The sequence below is a fragment of the Colletes latitarsis genome, chromosome 7 (assembly GCF_051014445.1).
Source record: "Colletes latitarsis isolate SP2378_abdomen chromosome 7, iyColLati1, whole genome shotgun sequence".
Taxonomy (NCBI): Eukaryota; Metazoa; Arthropoda; class Insecta; order Hymenoptera; family Colletidae; genus Colletes; species Colletes latitarsis.
This window is the reverse complement of record NC_135140.1, coordinates 12,349,554-12,370,563: the sequence shown is the minus strand read 5'-3', so window position 1 is coordinate 12,370,563 and position 21,010 is coordinate 12,349,554. Positions and strand designations below refer to the sequence as shown.

General features: G+C 34.4%; 2 protein-coding genes across 11 annotated transcripts; one reads left to right on the top strand and one right to left on the bottom strand.

Annotated features, from left to right (window-relative positions):
- Positions 1-1,785: 1,785 nt before the first annotated feature.
- LOC143343961 (uncharacterized) lies at positions 1,786-12,554 on the bottom strand. 6 transcript variants are annotated; one of them, XM_076769435.1, is made up of 11 exons: positions 12,416-12,554; positions 11,453-12,299; positions 10,743-11,365; positions 10,386-10,655; positions 10,253-10,312; positions 9,924-10,084; positions 9,737-9,830; positions 8,647-8,781; positions 6,922-7,135; positions 4,332-4,629; positions 1,786-3,301 (listed from the first exon to the last, which is right to left on the bottom strand). In XM_076769435.1, exons 9-11 carry the CDS (start codon positions 7,004-7,006, stop codon positions 1,786-1,788), a joined length of 1,899 nt encoding a protein of 632 aa, XP_076625550.1. In that variant the 5' UTR covers positions 7,007-7,135; positions 8,647-8,781; positions 9,737-9,830; positions 9,924-10,084; positions 10,253-10,312; positions 10,386-10,655; positions 10,743-11,365; positions 11,453-12,299; positions 12,416-12,554. The 6 variants fall into 6 exon arrangements, with proteins under 6 accessions (XP_076625550.1, XP_076625549.1, XP_076625546.1 ...); XM_076769434.1 differs by lacking the exon at positions 8,647-8,781 and having other exon boundaries at positions 9,737-9,808; XM_076769431.1 differs by lacking the exons at positions 8,647-8,781; positions 9,737-9,830.
- Positions 12,555-13,993: 1,439 nt separating this feature from the next.
- Positions 13,994-20,787, top strand: Reptor (repressed by TOR). 5 transcript variants are annotated; one of them, XM_076768789.1, is made up of 6 exons: positions 13,994-14,267; positions 14,711-15,297; positions 15,456-15,872; positions 16,141-16,638; positions 16,919-17,041; positions 17,565-20,787. In XM_076768789.1, the coding sequence occupies exons 2-6, from the start codon at positions 14,715-14,717 to the stop codon at positions 17,657-17,659; spliced, it is 1,716 nt and encodes a 571-aa protein (XP_076624904.1). In that variant the 5' UTR covers positions 13,994-14,267; positions 14,711-14,714; the 3' UTR covers positions 17,660-20,787. The 5 variants fall into 5 exon arrangements, with proteins under 5 accessions (XP_076624904.1, XP_076624902.1, XP_076624901.1 ...); XM_076768787.1 differs by having other exon boundaries at positions 14,652-15,297; XM_076768786.1 differs by having other exon boundaries at positions 13,994-14,384.
- Positions 20,788-21,010: the final 223 nt, after the last annotated feature.

Here is a 21,010-nt window from a genome sequence, read left to right as displayed (position 1 = left end):
TTATTTTATGTTTAATAAGCGTGAGTGATGCATGAATGACTTTTACAAGCAGAAGTTTTGCATTCAAACAGTGGAGAAAGAAACCCAATGATCATGTTTTTAAATTATGGATTCCCTATCCAAATACAAACTACCAAGTAAAGTATCGTGTCACAACTTTTTTTATTGACACTATACACAATAAAATTTATGATACCCTCCATTGTTAATAACAAATAAGTACCATTCAATTACTTAACTTGCAACTGACATTTTTATTACAAAATTTTTGCATTAAATTATACATATTTTCTTGTTTTGCATAGGTTTTTCTGATATTTCTGAATATACTCTGTTTACAAGAATTAAAGCACAATTCTTTCGTCAAATGTAATACAATTTGTTATTGTGACAGTTTGTTATCCCTCGCGTAGTAACTCTTTTATTACTCGCTCATTCACACGAGGCCTTAGAAAATTTATATAATAATTTATATACTTTTATTAATCTCCTATTCTATTTACATCTGTCAAATCTGTCAATTTGCATTGTTTCAGTATTTAATTTTCATAAGTATCCCGAATTTATTAGAAATTGATACAGAATAATATTCCTATGCCCGAATTATGTTGTGCTCAATTTTATTTCGAGCAAATGGTCGTTTATATTAAATAAAACTTATTATTCATTCATAGTTAATGTTAACGATCGTGTACTTTTAACTCCAAATTCTTTTTTACCCAATTAATTCACTTTATCGGATATTAGATGGAAATAATTAGATCTCGAGAAACAAAATGATTCTACATTATGTTTCTCATAATAATATTAAATAAATATTATTTTTACTTTATCGTCGTGAAGTATAAGAAGAAAGCATCAACGTACGAACATACTAAACAAAATTTATATTTTTTTTTTTAAGATAAATATTGTCTGAAATTGTACACAAATTTGCGTATGTTAATAGTAAAAAGCTCTTAGACAATCGATTCTTTGAAGCCGCAAAGAAAATAAAAAAATCCAATTAGTATTGACATTACTTCCTTATCACAGCAAGAAGATTAAATATATAGACTTATCGAATGTGAGAAGTCTGGAAGCCATTGTACTTGCAAATTGGCGAGTAACTTAGCCGACGTTTCTTTCAAATTTTATGCATTATTCGTACAATTATTGGACCCAGTCCAAAGTTGCTGGTAAGACGCTTAACAAATTGAACATCGTACATTGTTTACAAAGTTTAATTAACCCTTTCGTCTCGAAGAACGTATATACATATACATATATGCCCAAACAGTGAAAGCTTGCGTACGGGTAAAAAATGACGCGGCATCGGCTGATCGAGGATCAAAGCAAGAACGTTATAATAATAATTATTCTTACCGAGATGGATATATTCGACGCTTCAAAAAGATGCAGTTATGATAAAAAAAAAAATAATCGTATAACATACAAAATTTTATTCTTTTTATTCTGTTGAACAAATAAAAAATGAATAAACCATACATATTTTCCTCTTGAAACTAAGAAACTGTTGTGTTAATTTAATACTGCTGTATTAACATTTTTGTCGAAAATGTGTTATTTTCGAGATAATTTATGTGATATTTGGACTTGTTTCAATCGGAAAAATGCCAAAAAAGCTTTGGTATCGTCTGTTAAAAAGGTAAAATGAAAGATACGAAAAGTAGATTTTTCTTGCATGATCATTAATCTTCTTTTCTGCTAGACCTGAGCGGAAAGAATCAGGGAAGAGGGAGGTGAATCGTGAAAAGGTAACCGTGCATAAAATAAGGATGAATCTTACAGGCAGTAGCAATATAACCTCATGTTGAACTCGTCAACGCAAGCGCTTTGTTTCCCGTACGCATTTAATCTACTAACTGACCCCACCAATTTTTTAATCTTATCTTTTTCCCTGTACCGTACCGTACCTTCGAATATCGCGTTGCCGGGTTCCGTTTGAATGGTAATCGTATAGTCCACGAGATCGGAATTGTCGCTTTTGTTCTGCCACGCTTTCGCGGCTCTAATCTCCTTCAGTTTCAGAATCGCACATTGCACGAACTTCTTCAACATTCCATTCAGTTCAGCGACAAGAAAAACAGCTTTGTCCCGTAGATGCTCGTCATTCAAAGGAACGTCGTGGCTATTGTGACACATGCACCAGTGACTGGCTATGCCCGCCATTGCGCATGTCCGATAGTCAGGAATCGGCAGGAACCAGCTGATCCCGCGAGGTAAGGTTTTGTCGTTCGACAACAGCTTCAATCGACTTTTTACATTTCCTTCTTCCAGATGTTTCGACTCCAACAGGTCCAACAGGGTCTCGTGTAAGTCGAAAGCCGTCGTTAAGCTGCGTGTATTTTTTCGTAGGTTGGCCCAGGCCACTTGGTACTTGTCCCTCCACCAGGCTGGCAACACCATGAACACAAACGGAAGACTATCCTCCATCCTGCCTTGGTACGTTTCGCGGAAGCTGCCCCATCTCATACCGTGATCGCTCATCACCACCAGCGCCGTGTGGTTCAGTAGCTGTTGGCTGGACAAGTGAGCGATGAAGTTGTAGTAGGACTCGTCGCCTAACTGCGGATAGTTGAAGAAATCGTGGGTCAAACTGGATTGCCAGAACAAAGCGAAGTATGGGTCATCGGCGAATTGCGAGGCCGTCTTTCGCGTGTAGTCCAACAAATTGTCAAACGTTTTTCTATTTCCCACGCAGAGGTTCGCGTTCAGCTTGTGCGTGTTGCCGATATCTTTCTCCGAGGCGATGCAAAACGGTCTCAAATAATAGTCCGTCGGCGGTTCGCGAAAGCCAGGTTTCAAATAATTGAATGTCGTCATGGCGCACGCGTCCTCACCGAAAACCGTACGGTAACCAGCCGCGCTGTAGTTCTTCCAGATGAACGGACATTCGTCGAACGTTTTGTCCTTGGTTTGCCAACACAAGTCGTGCAGCTCGTCATCGGTCAAACCGCTCAAAACGGGCACCAAATTTGGATACGTGTTGTCGGCCACTTTCGTGTAGCCCAGCATCTCCACTGCTTCGAGATCCTGCAACGCTTGAACCGTTCTCGGCATCATTCTATGAAAGTTTAGTCTTGAAACCGAGTCGAGGCCGACTATCAGCAAACTGAGGTGATCGGACTTGGAGCCGGCAGTCCTCGTTTTCTCATATTTCTGTTCCACCGAGCGGAAACGAGGCAGGAACGCGTGATAGTCCTTGTATATTACTTCGTTGTCGCGCGAACATTCGATTTTCACGAACTCGGTCTTGATGGTAGCAGAGTTCTCGAAGTTGTAGCAATTGTTGCTGAACCTGTAAATGAAAATAACAGTGCAAAAAAAAAAAAATAAAGTAAAATAGATTTTACGCGTCCGATTTTGTAATGACTTGTTTGAGAATTTGCGTTGATCTTGAAATTCAAATGTAACCTCTTTTTTCTCTCTGTTTCCTAATAAACAATTTTTAAACTTTTCACGTTAACTAGATTAACGTTCCACTCACTGTGCCTCCTGTTAATACTTTGCTAACCGCACGCTTTTCATGAACTCTACGCAATAACATTGATTTGACTTACACTTTTTTTATGTACGCGATTGCATCGATGCATTTAAAAAATACAAATACACTTTTTTATGACTGGAAATTCCTAATTTTAATTGCACTATAGTGCGTAGTAGTGCGTTAGTAGGGTACTTATAATCTGAATCTAATAGTTCAAGAGTTACGCTACTTTCAGAATTAAAGTATATCAAAATAGTTTAATAAACTTTAGCATGCTAATGAACTTGCTATTGAAGTTCGGGGATTTGATTTTTCTGCCTCCTGCGAAGTGCAAAGAGTTAAATTAGAGTATTCCTCCCTCCTCGAACTCGAAGAGTTCTCATTTACGTTACCTGTGCTAAGAGACCTAATAATCGGTTATTTCTTAGCTATACGTACTTCTGTAGAGTAATTTGCTTATTATGGGGATGTTTTTTTTTCATTACCAGAGATAAGCAACAATATTTGATGTCATTGTATATGGGTGACAGGACTTTTCACTAAGAAGTTGAGGAAAACTAACAGAACTCACGATTCGTTGTTTTCTTCTAAAAAAATTCTGTTACACTTTCACAATTCTTGCAAATTGATAAACGAGAATTACGAATACGGGATATCTGATTGGATGTAGAGTGTCGAGGAGTGAAATTTGTTAATTGCGGTCACATATTAAACTTCAACCGGTGGTTTGAGATATCTGTTATGCGATACCTTTATAACAGTGTTGCGTTGAAATTTTTCAGGCAACGATTGCTTCGAAAATTGTAGTTATTGTTACGGGAAAATAAGCAGTCTTACTGACGCAACAACATTATCGTTGTTTTTTAATCGCCAGAAAGGACGCCAACAGCAGTTGATTTCCTTCGAATTGTTGTAAAAATGGTGTATCGCCTCTGGATTTACGAACACTGCCGTGTCGTTCGAATCGACCAGCGGTAGATAATCTCCGTTCTTGCAAACGATGGGCTCCTCCTTTTGAATGAACTGCTTGATTGCTGGATCAAAAGGGTCCATCGCCGGAATTCGACAACCCCTGTTCCATACTAAGAAGCCAGAATTGGCTACGGGCGTGAAGAAAGGCTTTAGTTCCACGTAATTTTCTAGAAAACAAAAAAAAAACGAGTGTAAACGAGGATTTGCGTTTCACTTTTCAGTTTAATTTTATTCGAACGTCAAGCTGTCTTTTCGATGCTCTTTTGTTCTCGTATCGAAAACTGGATAGCGTAGTTTCAGTCGTTTTCGACTCCAACAACGCTATTGTGCGAGTAATAGGGATATAAACAAATTCTGACTTTGAGTTTTTGGTTTAAACGTGCAAACTTTCAATTTTCTGCAACGGTATAGAATTTTCAATATTGTAATATTACATCTGTACAATTCCAATTTTTCATCAATTATCAAAGTTCAGATTATTATGTGCTATTGGATCCAGAGTGAACCAGAATGTTTCTTCGTGAACAGAACGAAAGAAAGGATATTTGGAAAAATACGTTGCATTAAATGGTGATTGTACACATAGAAAAATAAATATATACGTTTCGATTTACTTTATTCTTAAACCAGTTTGATTAGTTCCTCTTATCTCGAAAAGAATAACATGTTTTCGTTTGAGGCTTCGTTTTCGAGGTAATTGAATTTGAAAGTCTGTCGGTCAGTTTAAGGGTCGGTCCCTTATGGTAGTTTTTCTTGAGACAGTGAAAACTATTCTTTCGTGTATTAAAATAATTAAAAATATAAATGTTCGATGAGTTCGCCTTGTTCCTGAATCACTCTGTACACGTGTATACATTTTATCTGCATTTTATTTGTAAATAATTGCCTATAGTATTTTTCTGGTTATACTGGTTATTAAATAATCAATAATCCATTGGATTAATGGATAAGGGAAATAATCACAGTGGATGCATCAACAGTCATAATTAATTAATTCAATAACCATTGATCATGAAATGATTACATTTTTGATTACGATCGAATTAGTAATTTATTTTTAATGATAGCAATGTGAATGTTTTTTGGAAAATATACAGGTTGTTCGGTCACCCCTGGGAAAAATTTTAATGGGAGATTCTAGAGACCAAAATAAGACGAAAATCAAAAATACCAATTTGTTGATTGAAGCTTCGTTAAAAAGTTATTAACGTTTAAAGTTACGCCTGTAAATAGGCAACCTGCCTACAGCTGCGTGCGCGCGATAGTGGTTCTCATTCAGAAAACTCTAAGGCTGTCGATACGTCGGTAAGTAGAGTTCCTTATACCGAGTGAGAACCACTATCACGCGTACGCAGCTGTTCGCAGATTGCCGTTCTACATACGGAACTTTAAACGTTAATAACTTTTTAACGAAGCCTGAATCAACAAATTGGTATTCTTGATTTTCGTCTTATTTTGGCCTCTAGAATCTCCCATTAAAATTTTTCCCTGAGATGACCGAACATTCTGCATATTTGTTATTTACATCGTTTTAGGACATGGTTAAAACAAATTATTTATTTAATATATGAGAATCGCGAAACTTGTCTGTTTCATTGAAGCAATTTGTATGCTTTTTGAATGTTTAAAAATAATGTCGCTGTTCGAGCGGTTAGCTTATCTGTTAATAAATTGATTAAATCATTGCCGCGTCGCCCTCGGTAGTAACTGTGACTTTTCAAGGGAAAAAAAACACACACACACACAAACTCGTGCCATATGCATTGCGTACAAGTATTACGGTTCATCGATAATGTGACAAAGAAAAAGTACATTTTTGAATTGTTACGTTTAAAAATCATAAGACATAGAAAGTGTGTGGCTTCGGTGTGCGAATAATTATTAAAATCAGTGCAAAAGAAAATGTATTCGTTCTTGTTTTGTCGATTAGTGCCAGTCCACGGACGTGCATTCGGAGCAGTGCTCTGGGATTCAAAACAGTCGCGGGCCGGAAGTCATACCTGTAAATTTTTGAAGCGCTTATAACTCGGTAACGAAGCCTCAGACCGCAAAATGGTAAAGGACTTTTCGATTCATACGGGCGTGATGAATCGATCCTGAAAAAAAGTCGCCATATTTTCGGTAATATTCTGCACATGGACGACACGTGGGCTGTCGCGACTATGATCGATATTATTTTGTAAACGATCGCCCCAAGGTCCGATCCATACGATCGAGACAAAATCACTTTGCAAACGCCTCGAAATGATCCGAACGCCGTACACTTTGGTTCTTAACGCTCTTACAAGCTTCTTATTAAGAACACCGTGATTTACTCAAAGTTGAAACCGTCAGGTACGAGTAGAAATTTCAGCAGTGAAAATTCAACTGGCAGCATTCCTTCTGTCTTTGTATATCATTGTTTCTCCCACTTTCCTTCCGAACAAAATAGCAAATAGGAGTTTTCGAATTAAACGTACCCGACAGAGTGTCGTTGACCATATTTCCAAACCACATTTCCCGGTATTGATCCGAGGTATACGTGTTCGCGATGATCAGGTACATCAACAGGAAGATTAGAAGGCCTATTAACCATCTTCGTAGTCGAACACGACCCTTGTTTGTCTGGCTGTCATGTTTGAAATGGAAAATACTGTCATCGTCCAGTACTTCGCTCTCGCCACGAAACTCTGCCTGAATAGAAAAATATAATTCGCATCAGTGAATCGATCGTTTTGTATAATCATTCTGCAAAATTAACGCTAGAATTACCGACAATTAATGTATACCTATTTCTACCAGACCAATCAAAATGACTGATTATTTATTAAGCGCGTTATGCAAAGAAATTTTAAAAATTTTTATATCATTAAAAAAACATACATAATATTATACATATTTATATGACTTAGAAATACACTTTTCTTTCACACCTAAAAACGATTTTATTATTAGCGAAGACAGTTGTTGCAAATGAAGAACTTTTTTCATAAACATGAAAAACATATTTCTTGCATCTATTGTGATCTAACAATTTGACATTTTTAGTTTTTAGCTAGTGTATTAATTTGCTGTGTGTTTTGAATCGCGATCCAAATTGTTTCTTTTTGAAACGATTCACGTTGCAAAGATACCATGATAAGCCCACATTATATTCCAATCCAAATATCTTTGTACGCAATCATTCAACGATAGATAGACGTATAACAACTATAAAAAGTATTAAACAACTTTTCCGTACAGCCCCAATCAAATTTATTAAAAATGAAAAACGAATTTGTAAGAAAACTCGATTTTTCGACGGAAAAATAAAATTTCAAATCGTTCTGAAAAAATTATTTTCGGTTGCAGGGGTCAATTACAATCATTTTTGGTCATTATACATACCCCCGAAATCCTACTCAGTTTGGAGAAAAAAATTCCATACCGAAAATATCATTTCTGGCCAGAAATGTCTGCCTGAATTTTCATGCGAATCTTTAAAACGTCATAACTTCTGAACGGATTGGACGATTTTAATGTTTAAAAAAGCAATCGACGCGTATTTTAGTATAGAAGATGTAGAAATTGTAAAAATATTCGAAAAGTTGGTCCTTGAACCCGCAAAATGAGAAAAACCCCATAAAAATGGTCCAATTTTCAAGCAGTCATAACTCCTACAATTGTGAATATATTCCAATGAGACTTTTTTCTGAAGTAGAGCTCATGGGTACCTACAAAAAAGTATTAGACAACTTTTCTGTAGGGCGTCAAACAAAATTACTAAAAATCAAAAACGAATTTTTAAGGAAAATCGACAGGGGGTAGGTGCTTAAATTTTTCGGCGAAAAAAAAAAATTTCAAATCGTTCTGGAAAAATTATTTTTAGCTGCAGGAGTCAACTACAATCATTTTTTGTGAATACACATACCCCCGAAATCCTACGTACTTTCGAGAAAAAAATTCGCAAATTGCCGTTTTACAGGCGGAACTCAAAACGCTAATAACTTTTTAACGAAGTCTGAATCAACAAATTAGTATTCTTGATTTTCATCTTACTTTGGACTCTAGAATCTCCCACTAAAATTTTCCCAGGGGTGGCCAAACACCCTGTATGTTAATATTTGTGGTAACGATAGAAACGCAACCATTGCAATTTCACCAGTTTCATTCACGGTTGTTCCGATTTATATTTTTTTTTCTTATAAAACTGTTCTCTAATTTACCTGTCCCGCCACGAATACGTTTCAAAATTTGTCTTCTATTCGTCTAACGAATATTCTATCTTCGAATCCACGTTTTTCTCGCGAACTTCTATTCTTCGAAGCTACAAAATTCTTCTGTTCACGCGTTCTAAATTACTGAAAAGAAACAAGTTAAATACACGATGTACGCATACGATTAATATGTATGAAAAATTGAAACATAGCGAAGAGTAACACGTAAACTGTCAATAAATTATTGATTCAGATGCGCTTGCTTAATTGTTTTCCGTTCCGCGCGCTGTTGCAGATAACAAAAAATCAAATAACGATAAATTCTGTTTTCGATGAAAAACGGCGTTAAACTTTTCGTACACGTGCCAGTAAGTGCGACGACAAACACATGACTGAACAACAGGTGCTTTTTTATATGTATTTAAGGTATCTACAAAGAAAATACCGTATCAGTAAATAAATTAGATATACATTTCATATTTCAAATATCTTTTAGTAAAATCAGCACAACGATCATTTTGCTTACTTGGTGTTCTTTTAATTTTTCTAATATACTGTGGCTTGCATTATTACAGTAAACCCCCATATAACACGGTTCTAAAAAAAATGCCGTGTTACACGGGATTAAACATTACTGTAAAAAGTTTCTTTAAGAAGCAAAAATAGATAATTGTAGTAGACACATCGATTAGAATGAAATCGTGTTGCAAAAGCGTTGTAGGGGGATTAACTGTACTCCCATTCCTATTCCATAAGCTTAAAAAACACAGTGTAACGTTGCAGTTTCAGCTTGTTTCATATCCATCTCGGTGTTAGTCGAAAATCTGTTCGAATTCGAATTTTTCTGATACCGATACTGTTTGTGTCAATGTCGTGAGGTGCTTGCTTTTAATAAATATCGATTATAATAATAATAAATGAGCTTTTAAAATTAACTATAATAATGAATAAAGAATTTACGTGTACTATATATATAACAATAAATTCAGATTCGTGATATCTCATTACTGCTACTAGTAATCCAAAATTGTGCAAAATTTGAAACCGATCGAATGAATGGATCGCGTGGCGCGTTTCATTTGAAAATGTTATAACTCACGGTAACCATTAGTAGATAATTGATCTATCCTTTTTTCCAGTGTTGTAGGCTTCTTTTTTCTAGCATTCCAATCTATTTGTATCGTTTTCTATTACTAATCGTAAAATTTTCATCGTAGAATTAGCCTTAGTGGTTATCGGATAACGTGTTATCTGATAAGCAGATGAAAGAAAATATAATCTCTTACCTGGTTTTGCGAACGACTGTCACGCATACCGGTACAACCTGTCTTCTTAACAAACTTCGAGCGATTGAGAGATATGTATTGTACATTTCAACACGTACATCGCACTTGGCGTTGTTTGCACAAAGGTAATGTGGTCGATTATTATTGGCGAATGAAATTAGCTGCAGATAAAATGTTTTTAATACGATAAAGAAAAAGGATGCACCGATCCGGTTTAGAAATTCGATAAAAATAAATCATTTAGAAAACGTTTCGTTTACCGAAACAGAAATTCGTAAATAATTCGTTGAATTTAATTTTCAGACGATGAAGCAAAGCTTTGGACTCACCGGCTGATTCTATCGATAGTGTTTCCCCCGCTTTTGCGATCAACCGCCGTCGAAACGATCCTGAAGCAAACGGAGGAAATGCTTGGAGACATTGTCAACGAGTAGCTCGTCAAATTGTCCATCATTCACCGACCTTGTTCGTAATTATTTCGATGGGAGATTCAACTTCGATCTTTAAAAGAAAAAACGTGACAATTTTAGTCCACCGCGATCAAGTTGTATTCGGAGAAAACGTCCTCCCACGGGGTTTCATGTATCCGAAAACGGGTCGGGTTGTCTTTCATTTATGCTTGGAACGTCTCGAACACCGGTACGAATCGTAAGACTTTCATCGAATGGGAGATTTTCATCGTCGCCTCGTATACAGCTGACTTTTCATAAACGGACTCGTGGTGTCGGCGTTCTTGGAAAGAAATGTAATTGTCGTTAACCGCAGAACTTCCAGCGTAAACGTTAGTTAATTTCAGAAAAATATATTTCATTCTCGTACGTTTTCTGTCATATTTCTGCGAGCCTGGCAATGACCTCTTTATCGGCAGAACCGTTCCAATCGCGGTCTTCCAATTTGAAACACTTTAACGTAATGACCGCTTCAATTCGACAACTCGGTGCGACGTCAGGAAGGTTTCTACTTCGTGTACTTTGATGAAACGAAGCTATTGATTCGATGTATTTTATCGTGAATGTGACTAAAAACTATAGTCCGCCCTCGTCTACGTCATCCGTGATAAAACTTATCGCTCAAACGCGACTAGCCCATCGTTCTGACATTCGAAACAGGTCGAATTCGATAGACTTTTGCGTCACCAATCCGCCACAGTACTTGGCAAACTTCCAAAAATAATTGTTTCGAACGATTGACAAAAGTTCTGTTCGAAACTGTTACGAAACTGTTTAAATTAGTCCTTGCATAAGTTCCGATATATGTATAGATTCTATATAAGTTCTGAATTTATACAGAGCTCTTGGGTCATTACTGATCATTTTTGTCATAGATTAGGAGCATACTGAGAAAATAAAAGAAAGAAACGTTTCGTCGTTTTCTATAACCAACATGATAGTGTATGTAAATTTTTTCTATATCTGCAATGATTTTTGAGAAACTGCCTGAAACTTTAAATTGTTCAAATTATATGTATGCTAAAGATATTTTTTATATAATAGATATAACAGATCGATAATCATTTAATTATGCGTTACCTTACGATCTTCAAGATCATACAACGTCAGCAGTGAAAGAATTAATTCGAATATTTCGTACCATTGAACTATGTAACTTTTCTAAAAATTAACTTTTTTAAAATGAAAATCACTTTTTTCGATCGTGTCGCGTTCTTTTCTCGCAATATCAATATATTAAAATCAACACGTTTTAACGTTCGCGAATAATTATAATACAAATCAGGATTCTTTTTCTTTTTTATGAAATTTTTAATTCTTCAATTAATCTCTATTGCTCCGCGCGATTGTTTCTTTTTCTATTACCGTTTAAAACTTTGAAACGTTTGAAAATAAGGGTGGTATGTATAATTATGCAACGCACTGTAGGGGCCGATAAAGTTCGAAAACTTCACCACTCGTCACATTATCAATTCGTTCACTGTACAACGTTCCTCTGTTTCCCAGCGAGCCGAGAGTATCTGACTCCTGGTATCCTTCGACGAGAGTCAAATGTCTGTTCCCTAAACACGTGGAACTTGATTTCCTTCGAACCATTCGAACGGTTCGAGCCGATTACAAACGCGAAACGAAACGTCCGGATCTGATCAGCTGCGAACTAGGGCGAAGGCAGAACGGATCGTTTGATTTTCTTTTCCTCGTGGATTCCGCGTGAATGTCACGCGAAGATCGGACATTTCCAGATCCTTCGGAGGACGTTCGAGGCGTTAGCTGGTATTCAAGTAAAATACACCGGCTTTGTTGTCCACTGAGGAAACGAGGAGAGACGAGGATCTGGTCGATAAGCGCGCGCTCGCGCACCTCCCAGACGCGTCGAAGAAGTTTAGTGCAATCAGCGTTTTCCTCTTATCGCGGTCCAGGAACAACCCTCGAAAATTGTCATAATATTGGACTTGAGTTTTTTAAAACAAGTTACGATCAACTTTTGTTCCGAACAACTGTTATAAAGTACATCCGTTATAAAAGAAACTTTTATAAACTTACATCTCATACCATGTACTATCGCTCAAAAGTTTGAGTACATCTGCATTTTCATTTCTTAATGTGCGTACAAACTTTTCACGAGTACGATTTTATTTAAGGCGCAGATCGGCGATTGCGGATTTTTATATTGATTTCTTTTTACATTTTCTAAAAGGTAAATAAAAAAATTAGTACACGATAAGTTTGCCTATCTAAATAGGAATCATTGTAAAGAGAGGTTATTACTCTTCGGACTTTCGTTCCACAAATGGTACTAAATCTCATAGAGATCGGTTTAGGTAACTACACCGGAAGATGACGTTACCAGGCACGATTTGCACGTACGATAGAAATCTCTGAAATTACAATGGCGCCGTATGAGTAATTAAAGGTTAATCATGCAAAGATTGAATTTCAGAGATTTCTGTAAGCTTCTGCATTGTGTTAATCTTTTAACGATTCTTCTAATTTCAATATTAATTAATTTTTATGATATCCCGGGAGGTAGATAAAGTATCAAAAATGACGCGGTTTGTTGCTATTAATCCGACCATTTTGGATGAACAAAATAACGGTCGAACAAAAATAGAATATATTCGATGTAAAAGTAATAAAAAAGACGAAGATCTGTAATTTGAAAAATGTGCAAGAAAATAAACGCTGTACTAAACTTCCAAATTCGACCGCCAAATCGATAAATATGAAGTTGTTGACTGCATACGTAATACGTAACACTTAACAGTATCCGTAGCAACTTTCACAGCAATCAACTATAGGTGAATTAGATTCAAATGAGGAAATTCAGTAAAAGGTATTCGTCGGTCGATAAGTTTTACTTACTCTGCACATACGTAAGAACTAATATCGGTAACATCGACTCTAAGGGGTACATCAAGGAAATTATCGAACGAAAGTATCGAACATCAAAGGTTCCAACGGAAGCGTCGCCTTTGTACGATACTTTGTAACATAACTTTTTAAAATTCATGTATACGGGATAACTAGATAAATGTCATAACATTGAATTGAATGTGAAAACAGTTACAAAATTGTCACGAATTTCTACGATAATAAAAGTCATGGCTTGTACCGTCACATGAAAACTAGCCTTAACTATACCTTTAACCAGAACATTTCGTCAATCGTCACATCAAACCAATGAAGATCCGATCACGTGATGATCTGTTTATTTACATCTGCTCATCTTTATTTTAAACGAATGATACACCCACGCATATACATTATACACGTGTATCGTTTTAAAAGCTCACGAATAATAAACAATTTTTCTTTTTGCTCGGATTTTTGCTTTTCCTATTGTCGAGTATTCTTTCTTTTTTTTTTTTTGTTTTTTCTCTTTATTCGTTTTATATTTTTCGTTCATGCAATAAAGTTTATAATAGTTTTGTATACACTTCACGGAGTTTTGTACTATCGTGTGAATTTGCCATTTTGTCCTGTTACGGTTGTCAATAAATTCACGAATCATAAATGACTCTTCACTCGAAGGTTCATTCGTGATTGGTGAAATGTTTTCATTGGCCAAGTACTCGACTTTTGTCATGTGATCATTCGCTATTTATGTTAATATCAGTGATACTGTCTCGAAATTTTCTGACAAAACAATAACAAACTGTGTTTTGCGAATGGATTGTAAGGATTTTTAGTGCGTAGCTAAGAAAAGTGATATTCAAATAAAACGGAACGTGTGTTTTTTTTCTGCAACGTCTTCCTTTGTACGAGGGGGAAAAAACTTTTTGGGTTTCTCAAAGATTAAATTGAGAAAATTTTATGAAGCAATGTCGTCGCCTAGGAAAAATATTTGCTGACGAAAGTCATGGTCATTTCATGTGCGGGGTAGTGATTATACTATGTAAGCGTTTGGATTGATGATTTCTTTTCCATTGATTTGTAATAACAAGAACTATGCAAATATATGCGTCATTTTAGAATTCATTATTTTCCTCGCTTCGACTGTAAATCAAATATTGTAAGTGTGCACGATTTCAAATTTATATTTCATCTCATTTGACATTACTTAAATTTGATATAACAAACTTTTGCGATTAACATATATTTTATTACTGTTCGACAATATAAAATCAAAAATTTGATATTTTAATTTGTATAGAATAGTTGATCTACTAAAAGAAAGATAATCGATACATTTTCTTTGTGTTGAATATGAAATAATTTGAATCATATCTTGAAAGCATACACGGTTAAATGTAAAATCTTCAATTCGATTAATTTTAAGATTGTATTGTTAACGGGAGAATCTGGATACATTGAGTTGTTCTTGAACATCAAAACTAGCCCAATGGATGATGTTATAAAACAAGAACCTAATCAAGAAATGGGTTCATCTTCGGCATCTGTACCAATACCAGGAGGACACAGAAGTTCCAGAGGTGTATATGATCAATTTTCACCATCTCCATTGACTGCACCTTCGATATGGCCTAATAGACCGGATCTCATAGAATCTCCATTTAAGATGGATTCTGATCAATTAGATGTTTCTTTTAAAATGGAAGATGACGACATATTTCAAGTGGACAAAGCAGATCTTATTCAAGGACCCACCCTTGCTGAATTGAATGCTAATGACGACACGCTTCTCGGTGATTTGAACTTCGATGATCTGCTTTTACCAGAAGAAAGGATTCAGCCGTTTAAAGTGGATGCTAATACAACTCAATCCATTGGTCCATTATTCAACGATAACAATACTAGTTTTGCCTCAAGTAGTTTTCCACAATCTGGATCGACGTACCGTAATATTTGCCCTACTTACATAACTGCACATGGATTCAACCTAAATATAAATGTCAATGTTGCTGATAATTTGGAGACAATTAGTCCCAATGCATTTCCAAGTCCAGGAACCAGTAATGTTGCAGGTTTATATATATAAATACATATAATTTTATTTAGTACTTACATATTGATACAAAATTATATTTATACTTTACTTTTTTATTGTTTTCTAATTAATTTCAATTCACACGATGAAATGATTAAAATTTTTTAGTAGATAACGGAGATAATTCTTTTAAAGGTAGTTCAACGGCAAGCTCTTCAACGTCTCCGCATCCGATGAATAGGCCTAATGGACAGTCCGCCCTTCACGAATTGTTAATCAGACGTTGCGAGAACTCCTTTGACGTACCCACATGTGGACAGATAGATATTGGATGTACAACGAACAATAAATCTAAGGTTTCCAGACTATCGATGTCCGCGCCGACTCGAACCATGGTATTAGAACAGATCTGGACACGTAGAGAATCACGACCACATCTGTTGAGCACCGGTAGTCTCGGTGTAGTCGAAGCAGGTTCAACGAGTAGTTTAAGCACCGGTGAAGCATTGAGCCCGGATCTATGCTACCGTACCGATCATCTTAGTCACGACGAAGGTTACGAAGATAGCGACGATGACAGTGATCATTACGATGACTACAGTAGCGATAATGGTATTTTATTGTTTATAAATAATCGTTGTAATGTTTTATGCTAATAACACTGGTCAAATTTTAAACAACAGTCTGTATTCTTTATGGTTAAGTAAGTTTATTTATGTTTACTGAGACAGAAAATACCAGGAAAAAAATTATTTGACTCTTGTCTGAAAAATAGAAGGCATGATCTATTTAATTTAAGTGCAATAGATTAATACATTTGCATACGTTTAAAGACAGAAATAACTAACGAAAGTTACGATACAAATACGTATTTCTGTAGACACAGGTGGCAGCGATTGCGAAGACCAAAGTACCGGAAGCAGAGTAGGAAGTGGTAGTGTGGATTCGAGTCGGGATAGCAAACACAGTAAAAAAGAACGATACTTTTGGCAATACAATGTACAGGCAAAAGGACCAAAAGGGCAGAGACTCGTTGCAAGAACGCGTCTTGAAGATCCTCATATTTTAAACGAAGCTACTGATCCTGTTTTTAGTCCGCATTGTGCTCTTCGTGGAATTAAACACAGCGGAAAAGCGCGCAAAGGAGATGGAAACGACCTTACCCCGAATCCACGTAAATTGTATAGTATTGGTCGCGAATTGGATAAACTTTCCCGCATTATAAACGATATGACACCTGTGTCGGAGTTACCATTCACGGCGAGGCCCAAAACACGAAAAGAAAAGAACAAGCTTGCTTCGCGAGCGTGTCGCTTGAAAAAAAAAGCTCAACACGAGGCGAATAAAATAAAATTACATGGCCTTGAACAGGAGCACAGTTGAGTACTAATAGTTAGTTTTGTAGGTAGATAAGCTAGTTTTTTTTTATTACATTATTTAAGTTTCAGTAACTAAATGATCTTCATTTTTCTTCCGTTTTTCATTTAAAGAACGTTATATCTCGTTATTATAGTTATGTTCCTTTAAAATTCAATATATTCCTTCCTTTTAAGTACAGAGTAAAGATGTTGGGGGGCAATGGTATAAATAAATCATAGTATATTAGTTGATAAAATTGAATGGAGGTATTTGTGACAGATCTATAATTATTGTTGCAGAACGATTAATTCAAGGTATATATCAGGCGAAACAAACGCTTGCTGCAAAATTAACGGAACCTAATCCCGAAAATCAAGAAGAATTGACACGACAGATGGAAAAGTGCTGTAAATTGGCAACTAGTTAGTATTTCAAATTTTTAACGTAAATATGATACAGATATTATTTATTTGAGTATATTGTCTAGAAACTATAGTATTTAGAAAATCGTACAAAATGTGAGTAATTATACAAAATGTTTTTAAAAGTTTTTTATACGCATTTTTTAAATTTACTATTCGTATACTAAAACCAAAATTTATGAGTCTTTTTTCCCCCCACAGTTATTAGACAACGTGGGACAGACATTTTCTTTTAGACTTCCGTTAGATACTTTAAACATCCAATGCTTCTTTGAAACGCTTGTCATAAATAAACTCTGATATACACTTCATACTAAATAACATTACAGTCATCAGTAACTCTACAGTTAACTCCAGCGAGTTAAATTGTTTTACAAATCTTATCTGCTTATTTTATATTTTTTTTAATAATTTAGATATGCCTAAAGTAAATTGAATTTTGTAATGTTTTCAATGAATTGACTTAATGTCTTTTATATCTATACCAATATTTTATTGTTTATAGAACATGTTTTTGTTACAGAAGTGCGAATAGCGAATCATTCAACCGAATTTGTGAACAAAGTATTGGATAAAGTTCGTGCTGGTGTTCACGATGGCGGCATCGATGATTTTTAATATATCAGGATTGCTATTATAAACATGCATTCTTATATGCACATTCATAAAGCGCGAGAAAGAAGCGATGCATAATGTTAACATTTTATCGTAAATCGAAGACGATACGCTTTCGTTGGAAGATCGGGAACCAAAAACAAAAAGACTAACAATTTCAGTCTAAACATAATTTGGAATCGTTTAAAGGGAAGTAATCAAACAAAAGACAAACGTTATTAATAGTTTGTTACTATAATTAGGGTTACATATATTCTTATAATTAACTTTAATGTTTCATAACAATTAACGTGGAGTATGACTGCATTCTGAATAAAATAATAAAAATATTATTTTATCCAGTGTGAAATTGAAAGTTGCTCATTTTTTTATACAAAATATCGTGTGTATATTATGGATTACTGGTTCCCAATTCTATTTGCGATAAATAATTTTGTTCTGTTCAATTGTTATAACAAACTCATAACGATTACATACTTCATGTTAATGACGGATAGAAATTTTATAAATTCTATGTGCGTTATTTGAAAATTATACAATTTATATCATCGACTCTCTCTCTCGCTGAAGCGCTGCATTCCTATTTCCCGTGTCTTTTGCCTATTTCCTTTCTTTATCTTGTATATAACGCGCGCGTGTGTGTATGTGGCGCGCGCGCGTGGTGGATGGGTGGGTGTGGTGTGTTTGTGTGCTTGCGCGTATGTGTATATATAAGGTAAAAAAAAAAACAATGACCCGAATTTCGCAATATTATTTCACGCATTAAAATTTATTAAAGAAACATAGAGCTTTGGAGTATAATTGTTTTTTTTTTTTCTCATTTCAACATTTCACTTTTCTTTACCTCCGATACATGCTATATTCTGTAGCTTCCTTTCAACTATTTTGACCAGTCCAGGACATTTGAGCCGCTCATTTAATAAATCGATTAATTCCACAAAAGGAAAAGTAAAGAAATTGACAAAATAATATATTCTTTCTTAAGGTTCCTTTTAAGATTTAAATTTCTGTGTGTCAATTTATAATGTCGAGCATAATTAATTAAGAAATTTATTTTAAATGTAAGAAGTTATGTATCAATCAAGTGCTTTGATACTAAAATTTTAAAATCATGGGCGGTGTTCAGAAATCGTTAATATGTTCGGACCCTCAACTAATTTACCCTAAATAGCCCTAAATTCAACCCTGCTTGTCCATGAAGAGATAAAATAAGACTGACTTTGCTGGAAGATTTATTAGATTGGTCAAATAGTTGAAAACGTCTCTAGTATAAGGAAATGGAAGAACAGTGCAAATTAACTCTTGTCCGAGAATCTATAATCGTCATGTAGATCAAACATGGAATGTTGCGACTGCTATTCATTAGTGTACTTTTATAGAAACTTTCTTCGTTGATTGGGATAATTTTGCGAATCTTGGTGCATAACTTTTTTTCGCTTTTACAAATGCAAGTGCACATGTTGCATTGTATATAAAACTTTTTTATAATACAAAGTATTTGTTACGTCCGTAATGAAGTTTATAATACTGATTTCCCTTTGCGTGTACACGCAAAACAACCATTTAATGTAATCTATTTCCAATAGCTGATACATAAATATTTAACATCAAGTATCCAGTATACAGGGGCTTTTTTCTTTTTTTTTATTTAAACGATTAATGCAGAATTAGAAATTTATTGTCATCTAAAATATAATTTGAAAATTGCAATCTGTAGAAAATATCTAAGCTTTGCGAAATAATTTGTTTTTAGAGGGCTATTTACTTTAAGTTATTTGTAAATTTTGTTTGAGATTTAGATATAAATACATAGTTTCTTATGTAATTGTTATAACAGGATCAAGCATCTTTTTGTGTTACCCATAATATACAAAATTACAAAGTAGAAGATTATTACTTTTGACAAGGTTCAATGATATCATACGTGAGTTCTACACATTTAATATATCATTTAATACGATTATTTTTGTAGTTTTTTTGGTAACTTATGTATTGTATAATACATATTTTGCAGAAATATTAGTAATGATTCGAAAATATTGTTCGAACATTTTTGTACATTTTATTTATACGATCATAAAAAATTAACTGTGTTAACTAAATTAGATAATTATCGAGATAGATGTATATGCTGATACTTGAAAAAGATAAAGCCCCTTTCCAAACAACTGGCACAAAATTATGTTCTTTTAGTGTCGGTTATCCTTCATTGTAATTTCTGAAATACTCTGTAATTTGATTCGAGATTATCGAAGTCTTAAAACAGGACTCTACTGAAATGTATATTTTCAAGATTTTCATATTGTTAAACTGAAATGTATATTTTTATTAATAATTATAATTTGACATAATATTGTACTTACTAAATCCACGAAAAATAATAATTATGTTGTACATGTGAGAGCATGTATGCAATTTTATACTTCATCGCACACAAAGTACATGTCCGCGAAATTATTTTAATTCGTCTGTCTCTAAATGCTATAACTCGCTGGATACTTGAGACACTTCTAATACTTTGATTTTATTGATAAAATATTGAGATTTTATCGATAAAATAATGGGTCACAAGTACAACATATATTCTTTTTATATTTTTTATTTTCAAATAGTACAATATTTATAGTATTTGAAATTGTATAAAATCATCATCATCGATCAGTCATTATCATCATGATATGTAATGTCTTTGAATTTTTGTTCTACCATTAACAGATGCATGTTACGTATTCATGTTATAAACAAACAACCCGACTTACGAGGTGGTTATTCTTGAAACGATAATGTTGTAAGAAATCGAAAAAATATTATGGAAATTAATTTTTTAAATTTTGTCGATTAATGGAAACTTCACGATTTCTTAATATTAATGACAGAAAATATCTTCATCGTTAGATACAACTAGTAATAGAAATTCGTTCAGAGAGGAGAGAGAGTTTGTGACGATCATACGAGCGTTTTCGAAAATATCTTTGATAATTTTATCTACCTCAATACGAAATATTATACCTAAGCATAATATCGAAATAATATAATATTTATTTTATTATAAATGATATATTAAGTATATTTGATATTAGGTTAAATCAGACAATTGAAATAAGCTGTGTCTTCTTTTAATAAAAGATAATATAGAATGAAAGGAAGGAAATTTGGTTATCATTTGATTTACATTATTGAGAATATTCCTTTACTACGGACGTACCAGTAATTACGAATATGGCCTAAATAAACAATTTCGGAGAATTAAATTTGTCGTTTATTTTATATTAACATCAATGTATTTTATAATATAACAGTACACCACAATTTCTATTATACAGTGGAATTAAAAATGCTCCCTATAATAAGACT